Source organism: Corvus hawaiiensis, chromosome 3, assembly GCF_020740725.1.
Source record: "Corvus hawaiiensis isolate bCorHaw1 chromosome 3, bCorHaw1.pri.cur, whole genome shotgun sequence".
NCBI classification, from domain to species: domain Eukaryota; kingdom Metazoa; phylum Chordata; class Aves; order Passeriformes; family Corvidae; genus Corvus; species Corvus hawaiiensis.
This window is the reverse complement of record NC_063215.1, coordinates 68,566,262-68,581,067: the sequence shown is the minus strand read 5'-3', so window position 1 is coordinate 68,581,067 and position 14,806 is coordinate 68,566,262. Positions and strand designations below refer to the sequence as shown.

At 35.1% G+C, this 14,806-nt stretch overlaps 1 protein-coding gene across 16 annotated transcripts in view; it reads right to left on the bottom strand.

The window, feature by feature from the left end:
• The window catches only part of STXBP5 (syntaxin binding protein 5), a 107,492-nt gene that overhangs the window by 40,873 nt on the left and 51,813 nt on the right, over positions 1 to 14,806 (bottom strand). For all 16 annotated transcript variants that reach the window (XM_048295977.1, XM_048295979.1, XM_048295980.1 and 13 more), the window contains exons 8-14: positions 12,783 to 12,906; positions 11,650 to 11,728; positions 5,568 to 5,722; positions 4,465 to 4,537; positions 2,216 to 2,363; positions 1,944 to 2,011; positions 868 to 908 (exon numbers count right to left, since the gene is read on the bottom strand). In XM_048295977.1, coding sequence (XP_048151934.1) covers positions 868 to 908; positions 1,944 to 2,011; positions 2,216 to 2,363; positions 4,465 to 4,537; positions 5,568 to 5,722; positions 11,650 to 11,728; positions 12,783 to 12,906 — 688 coding nt within the window. The remainder of the gene's footprint in view (positions 1 to 867; positions 909 to 1,943; positions 2,012 to 2,215; positions 2,364 to 4,464; positions 4,538 to 5,567; positions 5,723 to 11,649; positions 11,729 to 12,782; positions 12,907 to 14,806) is intronic.

Sequence of the window (14,806 nt, the reverse complement as noted above, 5' to 3'; positions counted from 1 at the left end):
CAAAGCAAAAGAGAAAAATTAGTTTTGATCTAAACATATAACTAATATATTGACATAGCTAATTCTTGAATTGTATCTTTCTTAACTGTAATTTTAATTCTGTGATACATTTTCTTTCAACTGTCTTCATGCTGATTTCAAACTTCACAGGCATATTTTCTAGACAATGACCCAAATCACTGCTATAAATACTAATCACAACATCAGGAAAACTTAAATTACAGCATCCTTTCTCCACTTCCACATTTCAGTAGTTTTACCTGAACCACATTTCCCTAGTTCATCTGTAAGACTGTCCTATTAGAAAGACTCAAAAGTTTTTAAATCAATATAGAGGATACTTCCAATTTCTCCCTTAATAGGTTTATTTATCTGTTTTAGAAAGAAACTTAGTGTCTTTAACAGAATCTCCTTTTGACAGATCTATACTGAATAGAATTTTTAAGCACACATTCAATCAGGTTTGGCTTCCCCCCTCCTCTCTCCCAGGTTCCACTCCCACTCCAAACCGAAATTAAAGATCTCTAACACTCCAAATAGTCCTCCTCCCAGTTTTTAAACATATACATTGCATCTGTTCCCTCCCACAACCATACACGCCTCAGCCTTTTGGAATCTCACCAGTTTTCTGCAAGTTTTCAAGACAACTGATGATGATTCCAAGATTACTTTAAACAGCTTTTAAGTACCAAGAGTAGGGTTAGTTCAAACTAGACCAAACATCTAACTTAGTGCAATGATTTCTACTTTGAATTCTTGCTGCATTTTTCACTGTGAGCTGTGTAGACCATCAGATGTAACTGACCCTTTAACTAAAGATGAAAAATCTAAAACAGCACAGGAAAAATCTCAACTGAAAACACTTACTTGCTGACGCATCCCAAAACTTGATTGATCCATCAGCATGCCTATGAAACATTAAAAAAAACCCGAGATGATAAAATGATTAGTTGGAGTGCTAGACCTCTGTTACTGATGGGAAAGTATACAGTTAACATTCTATTTTTATTAGTATTCTTAGTGACACTTGATTTTCACAATTTATTAAAAGCCAGTATTTTACCAATATGTGCTCCAAATACTTTGGACAGAAGAGACTAGAAAAACATTTGAAGCCTAACTCCCTGATGATCCCACTGTACTAAGTTAATTTGCCATTTTAAATACTGAAGCATACCTTACTGTGCACTGTTTCTTAAAAGATGCCCTATATTAGGAGCAACACTTATAAAGAAGATGCCTAAATATACAGTATCCCACTGTTAATGAGTCACCTAACTTGTTTATTTAGCCTTGATTTTGAGAATCAGATGACTATATTTTTTCAGGACTGTCTCAAAGTCTCTGCAATGTGTAGTACAAGGTGACAGTAATCCTGATTATGGCTAATGGGCTGTTCTAAAAACACTTTAAAAGGGCTCTCACTTTCAGTGATGCACTGCACAGTTATAAATTAAATTTCACTTATGTTCCTTACAGTTGTATTAGAAAGATCAGTCTCAAAATGATCAGATTTAAGTATTTGCTTGTCCTTTTCGAGATAAAAAGTTGGCTTCCCTTTGAGAACTGAACTCAGTAACTACTCAATGGACTTACCACGCTTATTTAAAACAGTACTCAGCTATTTTGCAAAAATTAAAGAATAAAAGGTAACTTTGATCCAAGATATTTTGATAGCAAGCGCAGGTAATCACAATATCACATCATAATAATAATACCTGTAAAACATCTGCTATCATTTTGTTTCTACCTTCCCTTCCACATTCTGCTTTACTTTCTCAGTAGCACTTCAAGGAGATTTCGCCAAGGACATGTCTGGTGATCATAATTTCATGAATCACTCAAACCACTCATGCAAAACAATGTTCCAAAAGAGAAACAAACAATTCTCACTTCTGCTTAATCAGCTAAGAAAGTTATTAGTAGACTATGGTATCACTTACCCTGTAATAATTATCTCTGGATAGCTCTGAGTGATCAAACCCCAGTTGCCTCCACTAATAGGCCATTCCTGGAAGATTAACAAATATACTGAGGAAGAAAATATCATACAGTGCAAAGGTAAGGCAAATTACTACAGTTACTGCAGATCCTCCCCTGCTATTAGCCACTGTCAAAGGCAGGATGAGTCAGGTGAAGCTTTGGTCTTAGTACGGCCACTCATGTTATTTAGAGCTTCTGATTCTCAGTATTTTAAAATAAAAACGTGTAGTACCTTCTTACTGTAACCCTGACGTTTCTGTCGAGCACCAACTGAATAGAGTGCAGGTATGAGATCCACAGGACAATCAGCAAAATATTCACAGCAGGTAACCGGAGACTCATGTATAGTCAAAGGATAGGGATTCTCAAATATAGGATACCTTTAAAGGAAGAAAGATAATAACTGTTAATCCAGGGAAAACTTTTTTTGGAAGTGCAGAACACAAGTAAAATACTAAGGACTAAACTGGCATTCTTTTTGGACAGAGAAAAATAAATGCATATCAAAATAGACTACGAACAAATATACTACACAACTTTACTGCTCATCTAGTGCACTATAAAGATAGTGCAGTACTCTAGACGGAATCTGAAGTTTGTACAGTTTTTAGAGTACTTCTAGAACACTACTATTCCCTGGATTTCATATTTTTAAGAGCATACTAATTTAGTGGCCTGTGGAAGACCCAGTTGTAGTAACATGGAGCTATGAATTTATTTCTAACTCTTCAGCCTATTCTTCCAGGGATAAAGACAGGAAGACTCCCATCTTGCTTTGTATTAGCACACTGTACTAAAACAGAAAATCATCCAGCACTTTGCATAATCTACTTGCAACTCTAAGATCACTTTCTGAAAATTACAGACAGCAACACTCAGTCACCAATTAGAAGAACATACACACATATGGTCCCCACCACTACCTCCATCAGAAAAGTGACAGGCTTAACGAGGAAAAGGTCAATAATACTAACAGAGGGAAATGTATCTGTGTTCAAAGAACATGTATCTCCAGAGAAATGCATGCTATATGTTGTTTTGCACTTTTTACCTCCCCTTTTTTGAGAGGTGAAAAGACACAGCTTCTCAACCCATCTAAAGGAAAAAATTAGCAACAACAGCTTAAAATATTCTGCATATCAGGAACTTTATACAGGGTTATATGGAAAGCTACAAAGATATTTTAAAAATTACACGCAGAAGAGGCTTAACTTTGACAAAATATGACAAATCCCTGTGAGAACACAAGGTAAAAGAAAGCCTGTAGACTTTTTTGGTATTAATTTTGTTTCTTTTTCAGGTGTGAAACAATTAATAGTTTGCAAGTCAATCATAACAAAGACCATTGTAAGTCTACTAAAAACGTAACTGCTGAAGATTTTTTAGTATGAAATAGAATAAGCTTTAACATAACTTAAAGTTTCAGGCACTGCAAACTAAATATGAAGGTTGGAAGCTTAACGCTATTGGTATATCAGAAACCAGTTTTGGATACAGCATATGGCCATATAACACTGGGAAAAGCTAAATGAAATTGCTCAGTAGCTGCAGAGATATTTGGACAAAACTTGATCTTTTTTGAAATCCCATAGAATCTTCATTGTCTAAGGTGTTATCACTGACTTTGAGGACAAATAATTCCAGGCTTTCATTTTGCCCTAGAAGGATGTTTTTCACAAGGATTTTTCTTCATTGACCATTGGAGATTTTTAATCAGGAACAGTACCAAGGTCTTACCTAGTTCCTCTGCTCCTTATCCCTTAACAGTTAGTTGATACTGCCTATACAAATGTTAAAACTCTTCACAAAAAAATACGTAGCATCTAGAATTTTAATCACCACAAGTAACAGTGTATGGACTGTTCCACAGAGAAAGAAACAAGAGACTCAATGTTTTCGTCAGGTATTATTAGTGAATACTGCAATAGGATACTCCTCTTGAGCAGCCTCTTCCCACAGATATAAACCAGACAGCAGATGTTATCATTCAAATTTTATATATATGATATTATTGCATCAGTATGGAGTCACTTTATGCTTAAAGGTAGCAATTTATCTGGCAGTAATATCAGCAAATATTTAAGTGATGACAACAGCCAAATTACCTGGCTTATCTGATCAGTTCTTCTCCCTGCTGCCTTCCTCAAAACTGCAAGCTCCCCAAAACTTCAAACTCCCCTCATAACATTAAGGAATCAACTTCAAAATAAACTGGGATACTTAAAAAGCAGAAGTGATCTATGAATCATTTTGGTCAGTCAATAAAACCTGGAAAAAGTCACATGATATTCTACTCATCTACTACACATTAACTTGAAAAAAGTTGATATAACAAGATTGTCAGTTCAGCTGAAGAAATTTTAAATTTAATATTCAAAATTTTATGCTCTGAGGTATTATGTTAGACTAAAACACTATAAAGTAGAACAATAGGCTGATCACTGCAGCCAATGATTAAAAAGGACTACAGAAGATTCTTACCCATTTTGTGCAAGGTCAATCAGTACTAAGTCCTTTTCTAGGAGAACAACTACAGCATATGGTTCCTGAAAGTCTGAAAACAACAACAAAAAGTTACCTGTTGGTAAATGGAGCTCAGGCATGTATGCCTCAAGAATGGAATCAGTCCTTGCACTCTGGCAGTTGAGATTAGAAAGCCACTCAGATGGGCTACAGTTTTTGAAGATATTTTATACACGCAGACTCCTGAATACTCCAAGTTAAGTTGGGAAAAATCATGTTCTTTTATTCAAAATTCTCAACAGCTCAAATAGCAGAAAAAGGAACATGCAGAGTAACTTGTATAAGCAGGTTATATGAGAGACAGAGCCAATTTCTGAATCATAACATCCTCCCACCCCTAAACTGCTTTTCCTCATACTCAGTAGGGTTTAAGTTTTAATTGCTTAAAAAATGGCTCAAAAGAGAGCTGACTTGACAGTAAAATAAGAAACCTGAAAAAGTTTCCAAATCTTATATTGCCCTCTTTCAGCCAGACCTCAAATTCCAAGCTAAGCAGTTTTATATACTCTGATGCAAGTTGACAGCCAAAACCATTGGAATCATCAGCAACATAATACAATTCATGTGAGATAACTACCTGAACTATGATAAGAAATCCCCTGCTGCAGAGGGGAGAGTATAGATTATTGATGAAATCCATGTAAATATTGGAATGAATAAAGCCACTAAAAGTTTAAAATAATACAGAACTGCTCCTCATAGTTTAGCATTGACTGGAAAGGCCTTATGTGCTCAAATATACATAGATGAACACATCTGCTCCAGTAACTACAGCTTAAAGTTGTAATGCTTTTTGTCTGCACATGCTTTTGGGATTAAAAAGAAAAATCATGCTATGAGTAATTGGCTTTTTTTCTAGAAGCAAAATAGGCTTATTATAAACTATTCTATTATGGTTTTGGCAAGTGAACCACACTTCATACAATAGGGATAACAGATGTTGCCGCTGCAGTCTGATCCCCAGAGATAAAACAGAAAGACAATAGTAAAGAATATTCTGATGGGATAAAAATCCAGAGATGATAAGACAAGGTACTGAGAAAAATCTTTACAGAGCCTACCATTAGGATATGGTGTTTCACACAGGGTTAGAAAGTCAACAATAGAATAATCCATTTCTAGCACAGCAGTACTTTTCCCATGCATGACTGTTAAACAGGGTCTTCTTCCTACAGTGTCATATGACAAGCCTCCTGAGAGAATGATGAAAGGCTCCCTGGAATAAAGCAGAGGCATTTAGGATCAAGTCAGGATAAAAGAGACTGGGCAGGTTTTGCAACCTTTTGATAAAGTTCAATGAGATATCATTAAGCAGAGAGGGAGTAAAAAAAAAATGTAAACCAGCTCTCCATGAAATATACAGCTTGGGTATGTATTTCAAATCTTATTCTAACTCTTGTTTAAGTCAGACATCGCCTCCAAACTTTTTGTTTATTTAACCAATCTTTGTAACTGCTTGGCAAGATGGGATTTTTTAAAAAAAATTTGTACAACTTTAGAGTTGTTTCTTTTCTATGGAACTGCAGATTCAGATTTGCCAACAGTCCATTTATCCATAACATAAAACAGTCCAGTAGAATCCGGAAGAAATAGTCCCATTTACTTGCTGTACAATAATATGACTGCCTTGGAGATGCAACCAATTGTTTGATAAGCTTCAGAGACATAAAACCTTTTAAGTAGCATCACACATTTACTCTAGACATTTTATTAATTTTCCCCCCTACCACCGTGCACAAAAGTCAAGAAACTACTTTGTCATACACTGCTCCCAGTGCAAAATCAAATAGCTGAGTAGAGCAAAGCAAAGATATTTCTTCTAGTCGTGAGAAGAGATTAGAGGCTTCCCTTGAATTTTTTTTAAAAAGCCTTTGCAGAAACATACTTTTAAATACATCCATATATTTCCAATATGCACATCATGTACAGTTTACCATTTCATTTATTGAAAAACAAGATGAAGTAAATGCATGCATTTTACTAGGTATTTTCTTATTTCCTGATTTTCAAGAGTCACTCATTTTAATATTGCTTATGTTTGAAATAGGATATAATCCTTTTTAAAGGGTAGACTGACTGTAAGTATACAGCTCAAAAAATAAATGTTACTCATTACTGACTATTGCCTGAAATTTCACATTATATTTCTGAAGGAAAAACAGGCACTTGACACATCTATCAGTTGCCTCTGATCTACTTTTATGCTCACTTTCAGTGGAAATCTGAACCTTCGTTTGCATCTTCCTTTGAAGAAGCTAGTATATCAGTATCTGGAGAAAGTTTCCTATGGAAAAAAACCCCACCCTGATATATTGTAAAAAGGGAGGCTGAAGAAACCTTTTTTTTATCCTTTCCTATAATACCATCTTTTCCACACTGTCTAAATGGCTTTCACTAGTTGGCACTTGAAACACAAATGTGAGACTAGATATACCTTAATTCTTGAAAACTGTATATTAAGGGTTTGGTTTCTGCACATGCTGCAATTCCTGAGTTTAAGACTTGGCTGAAATGTACTCCATGTTTGTAGCATTGAAGACAAAACAGACTGAGATAAGCTTCCAGCTTCTACAATTATTTCACAACCTGCTTGATCTTCCAGGAAGACCTGTGACTGAAGATTTGATAGGCTCAAAGAGTATGGCTGGCTGAGGAAGAGACCTCAAAGAAATGGCCATAAATCAAGCCATGGCTCCATCAAATTCAATATCCTGCATCCCACAGCAGCCCAGAGTGTATTTCTAGAAAAGGATTAAGTTTTCTCCGAGTCTTCATTTAATCTTAGCTCTTCGTATTGAAACTTCACACAATCTTTTATGGTCAGGTTCATGAAGTAATTTCCAGAAAGTTACACACTCAAATTTAGTCTGACATTTTTCAGGATGTCGGTGAAGAGAAAAATACTGGTGTGGTTTCATTGCATGGGAATGATTTATTGCAGTATTTTTTTGTCCACAGAAATCATCAGGTTTTTTTAAACAATAATGCTGCCAGGACAATTTGCAGTAATTACCAGATTTGCAGATTCACTGAGATCAACTGACAATAACAAAGTAACACATTTCAGTTTTTAATTTTCATATGTCACAGTGACAATTGTATGTTGGTTTCTCCTGGTTTTATTTCTCAAGGTAATCAAACTGCTTTGGGCAGGCTTGCTGGAGGCTGTATCCTTTAGAAGCAAGGAATGGAAGAGCTAAGAATAGAGCACACTGATCTGTCACACAGATTTTCCACAAATGAATCAAAGATTAAAGCTGACTTGAGTCTCACAGAAAGATCACTACAAGTTTGTGTATGAATTTTTCATATTTTCATGAAACCATGGATTTACCATGAATGAGGCTGTGCATTTTCTAATTGAAGTGTTATCCTTCCACTGTGATACATATTAAAAGGTTAGTGGACATCAACGTTATTAGAAATAAGTAATTTAAAAGATTTATACTTTACATAATAGATGAGACTGATTCAACTTTGGGAATTACATTTTACCTACCTGAAACAATGGAAGACATTTAAAAAAACCAGGGTTCAGATCTTAGAGAATTGCTATGTAGCATTTTTAGCAGCTGCTCATACAGAGATTCTTTGAAACAGTTCTGCTTCAGCAGGTTTGCAAGTAAGCCCCTTACATGAATTTCCTCATCAGTTAAATATGTAAAATCACTTGGACAATACTATGGGAAATTCACTATAAAAGGGGGCAAAGGGTCATTGAAAAAATATTCAGAAAACACAGGATTAGGTCTTGCAACATATGAAAACATAATACAATTGAGAGTTGAGTAGCTCACAACCCAGGAGGATGTTTCTGGTCAATTTTAGAAGTAAACTGTCAAATGTGAGCTAGCTTCTGGCAATCCAGATGTGTGAGAGAATGGTATATACAGAAATCAGGTCATTGGTACCATCTGGCTTATTTTTCAAACCATGAGTAAATCTGTTGAGAAGTTAATCCTAGTATAAAGATGGAAAAGACATCAAGAAGTAGTTTACCTTAATTCTGGAAGTCTTGAAGTCGTAGTGAAGATAAAACTACAAATTCATTTTGAGAAGTGTGGTTTTAAACCAACAAGCTCACACAAGAAAATAGTACTATTCAAACTAAATGAACAGATCAAAAACTTTTACTTAGTGGGAGACACCATCACTAATGTAACCTCTGGGTCCCAATTACACACAATCATCTTGCTAAGAGGCACTGCTCAGTCAGTCAATGACACCTGCATCAGCTACCAAGACAAAACCCTTCTGGATTTTGTTTTACATGGAGACTTTTGAGCTCTAATTTCTATTAGACAAGAGCAATTTTACCATAATCCTAATATCAACCAGAGTAAACACTGTAAGGTACTGAACCTGCAGGGGTGGAAAGTGGCGTCAGGACGGACTGAATCTGGAGGGAAAGGGAGTGGCATTAGGAAGCTCAATTTCTGGATTCACTTTAGGCAGAAAAAGTATGCATAACAGGCAACATGGGAACTATTTCAGAAAGATCAAAAAGTAAGCTACCTTTGAAATGCAGTGCTTCACAAAAAGAGTATTTTAGATGAAAAATGGCTGCAGTACAATGACATTATGCTCTGGGATTGCAAAATCATGCCAGTTTGCACAAGGAATATACCAAGAATGTACCTTTTTCACCCCTTATTAATCAATAGTAACCTTTCCATATATATTCTCCCAGAAATAAAGCTACAGACATACCCTCGTTGTAGGGTAAATTACTTGGGCTCTGGATACTTCACTTTTTGCACTATTTGCGGTAAACTTAAAAACCAAACCAACAAACAACAGAAACCCCCACAAAGTTAGAAAAATAAATAGGTAGCCCATAAAACCCAGAAAAGGCCTCATGTCCTCCTGTTGTCCTGACCCCAGTTTTACAATATGGAAAACATAATGCAGAAAAAAAAAGTGAGAAAGAATTAATAAGAGCTTTAACAGTAAAAATAATAGTGTCTGTAGCCCTTAATATAGGTTGCCATCAGTTATGTTCCTTCCTTTTGGGTGGTTCTGAACCCCTTTTCTCCAAAAATAGATTATTAGAATTAGAAGCAGTGAAAAAAACAGTTAAGATCATATGAATGAAATGTTTTCCACTGGAGGAGATACTGAAACAAACCTAGATTTTTGTGCACGCTACATAGATAACGGAGAAACAAAAAAAAGATGATAGAGAGATGTTCAAAATAAAGTATGGTAATAGTGAACATTTTTTCATAATAAAGACTTGAAATATAACTTAAATATGCATTAAATAGTATCTCTCCAATATCAGCTTTTTTGCTTTGTTTTATTTTCCTCTGGGTTTTTTTAAATCTGTTTTTGAAGAACCGCTATAGTGAACCGCTATAGAAAAAAGTTTATTTATTTCTTACATTGCTTCAGTAGCCTGAAAAATTTTGTCCTGTCCAGAAATTACTCTCTGTGCTATAGAAATTAAACCATGAATAAGAAATGACAGCACTTTAGATAAAAGTTAAAATCTTATCTTGCTCTTACTTAGCCAATTCCAAATGGTAAATAGAAAATCTAACAACATTTTAGGTATTGAAAGGTAGCTCTGTCTTGCCTTGAAATTCTTTTAAGATTACAAATGAAACTGAAAATTGAAGTGTAAACTGAAGTACCCATGGCAGTAAATGAATGGAGATTTCCAGTGCACTGCTTCACCACCACAGTGCAGACTGGTGGGGCTTTATTTGTCGTGGAGTTTTTTCACCTCTCTTAATTTCAAGATTCAGGAAGAGTTATCAATAATTGTAGATTTAATGGTGCACTGAAGATAGAAAACATTAGAGAGAGCAGTAAATTGAAATGTATCAAAATACTCAGTTTGGATAAACAGCAGAAAATGAGAGGTGCAACAAAAAAAACAAAAAAAGCCCAACACTAGGAAAAAGTAGCCTTCCCAAACCCCCAAGAATTCTTAGAAATTACACTAAAAGAAGCTCCTCTTTAAACTGTGTGAAAAATCAACTAGTTTTCACATTGCAATACTATAATGCCACAGAACAAGCTCCAAACTAATCTTCTCCTTCAGAATTGAAGGCTTTTGATTGCAGAAATTGTAACTTGCTGAAGCTGAGATTTTTTGATTATCTCTCTTTAGATCAGCTTTTGATATTTCAGTAATCCTTTCAGAGAAAGGATTATGCAGACAGATGTACACTTCTGCAAGTAAAACATGGCTTTTCAGATGATGATAGCTTTTTATAAAACTGGGAACTAGCCACAGTTTTAAGTTTCTACTTAGCTCACTTTTAGCAAAAAAATAAAAATACCTAAAAACAGTGATATTATGAGTATATCAACACATACTATATTGCATCATTTAAGTAACCATCTTCTACAGATTTGAATGCCTGGAAAGCAAATGAAAATGGTACACAAACCCCCCCAAATAAAAAAGAAAACAAACAAAACAAAAAATTAAAAAAAAAAGAAAAAAATATCAGCTTTTGCAAATAGCTGAACAGATTTCCATGACTATTTTATCTTTATATTGCACTTCTTACTCAAACACTTTAAATCACTTTAGAACCTCAAATAAAAGAAATTCCACACAGTTCATGAAATCCATCAGTCCTAATTGCAGTCTTGGTAACAAAACATGATACTCTAGATACTGTAATTCCATCTGAGCCTCTTGTTGCAATTACTGCTTTGTTGCATTCTCAATGTGCATAATTAGGCACATTTCACTGCATAAATGACTGTGCTCTACTAGAAAAACTTCTGTTAATAACATTTTAGGGGGGAGGAACGTATTCAAAATTTAGAATATTCGATTTGGGCTACTATTTGTCAAAGTTCAATTTATCACGTCTGTGTTTTGGTGTCTTCTATGCTTTATCAGCCTTTTTTTTCTTTAGAACTCTCAAAAAATTGAGCAAAAATGCACACAACTTTTAGTAGCATGAAAGAAGCATGTAGATAATGCATTAGCAGCATCTTTGGTTTGTATACAGTAATTCATTCATACAAGTTTTTGTAGTTTATTCATCAACCTCTGATTTATCAAAACTAAAACAAAGCTGTACCATCACAATATGTGTCCCAACAACTGGGAAACAAAGTCTATTCCCAGAATTGCACTATTACATAAGTTCATGTTGCATCCAAAACAAGTCTTACCCAGCTCTAGTTGTTTTATATTCCACCTTAAGGATAGGTTTGCAGGGTTCTGGCTTCTTTCCATCCTTCAGCTGCTTTCCTAAAGTAAATGATTTTCCTGTGTTAATCTTGCAGTTCCATAACATTATGGCAAGTAATGAAATTCACTGTGTGCACCTTGTGAAGTACAACATTCACGCAAACATATATTCAACAACTTTGACAGTTATAGAGTATGCCTTGGAATAATATAATTAAAAATTTGTTAAAGCTCTCAACACACCAGCTTAGAATGTTTAGGAAAAAAACAACTCTAAACCCAACTGCTGTAGAATATTTGTTTTCAAACATATAATCCTCCCCTAAAGTGCTGTTTTAAGCAGCACTAGGAGATTTAAAATTTATGTTGTGTCTACCCTTTTGCAATTAAAATTGGTCAGCTTACAAATAAAGTGAGGTTTATCCTGACTATTATCCTTCAGGGCTAAGACTTCAATTGAGCATGAAAAGCCCGCTCTCCCTCAACTGTTCAATTATCCTCACTGATACATCCTCACTTAAGGACCTAAAGTAAGTTGCTAAGACATGACATAGAGACATGAACACCATGTAAGCCTGGCATTTGTGCAGAACTTATTCGAAGAGCAGCAGCATATTTCACAGAAGAACAACATGTAATGTTAATTTCCTAGATTAACATTAATGCAAGACCTCTCAGAAGTGGGAGCATCTTATCAGATGCTTGTCTTCCTCTGCTACAAACCTTTCTGAGAATTTATGTGGTAACCTACACATTTGTACATAAACAAGTGCTTGCTTATATGCATTTTAAACAATACATGGGATTGTAATGTCAAGAGAAAAGCAAGCCCTACAAAATATGCATTAGTTAACTTTGAGATCAGTGCCATTGTGTGAAAGGCAAGCTTAAAGTTTACAGATTTAGAGAAAGCTGCGCTAATTTGGCTTCTTACTTCATAAAGATTTTTCTTTTTCAAGTGAAATCTATGAGAAACTGGTATGACAAAGTTTTTTACTGCACTGAAAGTGCACTTTTAATACTTGGGTTTTTTTGCAAACCACATTTCTATTAAAAACAAGTTCTCTATGTTTTAAGAGCTGTCAAGTGCAGTGAGTATCCATTTTCATCTTACCATGTGGAGTGATTGTCTGGAATGGTTTGGTAGGAGATTTTACATTCCATATGGTCAAGGTACCATCTGAGTGACTACAAATGAATTGTTTTCCTTCATGATGCCAAGCCACGGAGTGGATAGCCTATGCAAGAAAAAGCAGAACAGCTCAAGTCATGTATCTTCTTATCATTTTATTCTTATACCTTCCTCAGTGACATTAAACAGCAGAAGCCAATTAGAGAAGTTACTAATTCAATAATACCTATCTTATTATGTCCAAATTTACCCATGGCAAGTTTTCTGTATGTAAGTAGTACTTCCAGATACACCTTATCCATCAAAAATACTTCACTGTAATGACATGTTTAGGGGGAAGGGGGGGAATCCATCCTCTTCAGCATAGTATTGATGTGTTTTCCCATGAAAGGTAGCATGAAGATAATAACTGCAAGCACTTATTTAAGCTTTTCTAACCAAAACTTTTCACTATTGGGAAAAAACATACTGTCCATACAAAAAACCACGGGATGAGATTATTAAGTTCAAGTATTGCATATCGTTTTGAGATGTCTATGTGGATGTGCACAAGAGGCAAGCATTGGCTCAAAACTTCCATAAAACAAGAATTGAAGTAATAAGCCTTTTTTGAAATGATGATGATGAAAGGAAAGTATTGGCCTGGATGCTCTAACATTGCAATGGCAGCTTTGAAGTTCAGGAAAGCGTAGGAATCTACTAGTAAATCTTTCCATAAATACCAAATCATCTCTATACTCTCAAAATTAGGAATGGAACGATTACACCATGCAACATGAAATCTGCAGAAAACAGCTAAATAAATAAAATCTAGTTGCTGCCTTAAGGCAAGAGGAAAGTAAATGATGCAAAGAATAAAAATAAGGCAAAAATATGAACTAGCAGGAAAAGATTGGTGCCATTTCTGTTTCCAGCATCTCTATTAGTACTTGGAGACATTTCAAAACCATTAGGTGATATTCAAGGGCATTTTAGTTATAGCATGAAAATATCAGTAAACAATGATACCTCAAAGTATTTCTCTACTACCCAGAACGTGCAAAAGGAACTATTAACTGCAAGAAACATGGAACTTCGGTATTACTGAAAAGGTAGATTTTGTTATAAAGGCATTACTCTGGGTAAACTAGAAAAGCAGGTGCTGTATAAGTGAAAGCTAATGGGCTCCACAATATCATCTTTTGAGTGGATACCCTCAGCAGTGATTCTGTCTGTAAGCAGGGCTTACACTCACTCCAGCTCTTCAGGGACCTAGGGATTTCCTCTGTGAGGAAACCTGGTGGTGTGAGCAGTAGAGAATTGTAACCAGCACTGAAAGCTTAAGCAGTAATCACTGGGTGAAGAGCACATCTCAAGACAGATCCAAGCAAGCTTTGCTCAAACTGACTATACACAGATCAGGTTTTCACATTTCATGAAGTTATACAAAGAGACAAGACAAGTTCCAGCAAACTGATTGGGAGAATCCAGAGCTTAAACAACAGACGAAAACAGCTATACTACATCAGCCTAGAGTCTCTGATAATAATTTATCCAATTTAAATTAATAGAAGACTGGATATATGTAAACTACAGATTAATTTTGGCATTTATGCCAAAATTAATCTGTAGTTTACATATATCCAGTCTTCTATTAATTTCAATTTAATATTGTTCCCCAGGTATTGTGGAATCACTACAGAATTTGTTAGATTCTGTGTACCAATATCACATCTACACATGTAGCCCAGAAACCTACATGCCTCACGTGATGTCTCCTAGAGTCCAAGTGAAATAGTCTTGCTCATTCTGTCAAATAAATTTCTATTTAGTAACAAATGATATTGTAAAAGAAATTTTGCATAAATACTGAAAATTTGTTTTTATATACCAACATTATACCAAATAAAGCAAGGAATCAACAAGTTTGAGAGTGCAGACTCTACTAGTAAAGAGAAAGATGCATTTTAATAAGCTCTTGTCACTAAGAAAATAAATGTCTACAGCATGCTTAGCAATACAATATA